Raw genomic sequence first — 1726 nt, 5'->3', positions numbered from 1 at the left:
GCAGCAGCAGGAGCTGCTGCTGAGCCTTCTACAAAGGCTTCGAAGCGGCAAGAAGCAAGCAGCAGCGGCAGCAGCAACAGGAGCATCAGCAGCAGAGGCCAACAGCAAGTGCAAGGCGGCCCCGCAGAGACCCTAAGCCCCTCTCCACAAACTACCGCAGGTGCAGCAGCCGCTCCTCAGCAGCAGCAGCAGCAGCAGCAGCAGCAGCAGCAGCAGCAGCAGCAGCGTAGACGCTGCGCCCGCAGCACTGGCACTTTCAACTGGGAGGCCCCAAGTAAGGGGGTACTCCTGACTCTCACGAGCTTCTTCGGGCCTTAAATCAACCGGGGGCCCCTAACAGGGGGCCCCCTCATAGGGGCCCCTAACAGGGGCACCCCTCAAAGGGGCCCTTAACAGGGGGCCCCTTAGCAGGGGCCCCCTCAAAGGGGGGGCCCTCCGCCACAGGGGGCCCCCTTATTGGGGGCCCCTCACACAGAAGGGGCCCCTTTGGGGCCCCTCAAAGGGAGGCCCTTCACAGAGGCCCCCTTACAGGGGGGGGCCCCCCCACAAGAGGCCCCCTTACTGGGGGGCCCACATAGACAAGGGGGCCCCCCCGGGGGTCCCCTTGGGGCCCCATCAAAGGGGGGCCCCTTTGGGCCCCCTTTAGGAGAATTAATGCAGGTGACTGACTCTCCGGGGGGCCCCCTAAAGAACCGACTAAGTCGAGAGCGTTGCTTGGCTTGTGGAGCTGCTACGTATTGCAACCGCTGCTTGCTTCTGCTGCTGTTGCTGCTGCTGCTGCTGCTGCTGCTGCTGCCTGAGTGCTAATAAAGGGCCCTGTTAATGTCTACTGTCTCTAAAACGAATTATGCTAGAGGAACTGTCTCCATAGATACCGTTTGTCTTACTCCGTGGCGCTGTTCAAACAATTCACTAAAAAAAGATATCTGCTGCTGCTGCAGCAGCTGCAGCAGCTAGCTGCTGACAGACCATCGGTCCCTATACAAAGTCAGTTGGGGTGCCTATTGCGTTTAAACCACCCCCAAGAGGGGCCCCCCCTCCATGGGTCCCTCTGAGAGGGGCCCCTCTAATGAGGGCCCCTTTAAAGCCCCCTTTAGAGAGGCCCCCCCTTAAGAGGGGCCCGTAAGATTGTCTCCTAAGAAGCAACCTCTAGGAGGGGACCCCTACGCGTGGAGGCCCCTTAAGAACAACCCGTCCTTGGGGCCCCTTAAGTGGGGCCCTTAAGAGGGGCCCCTTAAGAGGGGCCCCTTAAGAGGGGCCCCTGTTCTATAGAAGGTATATATTGTGTGTCTGTAGTATTATAGGAGAACAGAGGCGAGGAGTTTGGCGTTGTGATTAATATCGAAGGGTAGGGGGCCCTTAAGCGGGGCAGCAGCAGCTTTATTTTTGTTAATTAAGATGCATGCATTATCTCCGAAAGAGATATAAGAGCCGTCCTTTCTTCTTTTCTCCTTACGTGAACGCACTATTAAACCTAAAGGCATCTTCTGCTGCTTCGTCTGCTGCTGCTGCTGCTGCTGCTGCTGTCTGTCTCGCACTGAGAGACGCACACGAGACCCAGGGGCCCCCCCTCCATGTCTATAATTACCTAGACCAATAATGCATGCTTTTAATATACCCGAGCTGTCTGTACACCGCAGCATAGACTGCTTCTGCAGACCTAATAAAGGAGAAGACAGGCGAAATAAACTCATTGCTGCTGCTGTTTATTATTATTATTATTATT

General features: G+C 56.7%; 1 protein-coding gene across 1 annotated transcript in view; it reads left to right on the top strand.

Moving 5' to 3' along the window:
* Positions 1 to 318, top strand: part of EAH_00034310 (hypothetical protein, conserved) — a gene marked incomplete at both ends in the record, with an annotated part of 4236 nt that extends 3918 nt beyond the window's left edge. Inside the window, one exon of the mRNA XM_013392184.1 lies at positions 1 to 318. This exon is cut by the window's left edge and continues 2198 nt beyond it. Coding sequence (XP_013247638.1) covers positions 1 to 318 — 318 coding nt within the window.
* Positions 319 to 1726: the final 1408 nt, after the last annotated feature.

The sequence above is a fragment of the Eimeria acervulina genome, genomic scaffold (assembly GCF_000499425.1).
Source record: "Eimeria acervulina Houghton genomic scaffold, Eah_scaff349, whole genome shotgun sequence".
Lineage (NCBI taxonomy): Eukaryota > Apicomplexa > Conoidasida > Eucoccidiorida > Eimeriidae > Eimeria > Eimeria acervulina.
The sequence above is the reverse complement of the archived record's forward strand: the minus strand, read 5'-3'. Positions and strand labels throughout refer to the sequence as shown.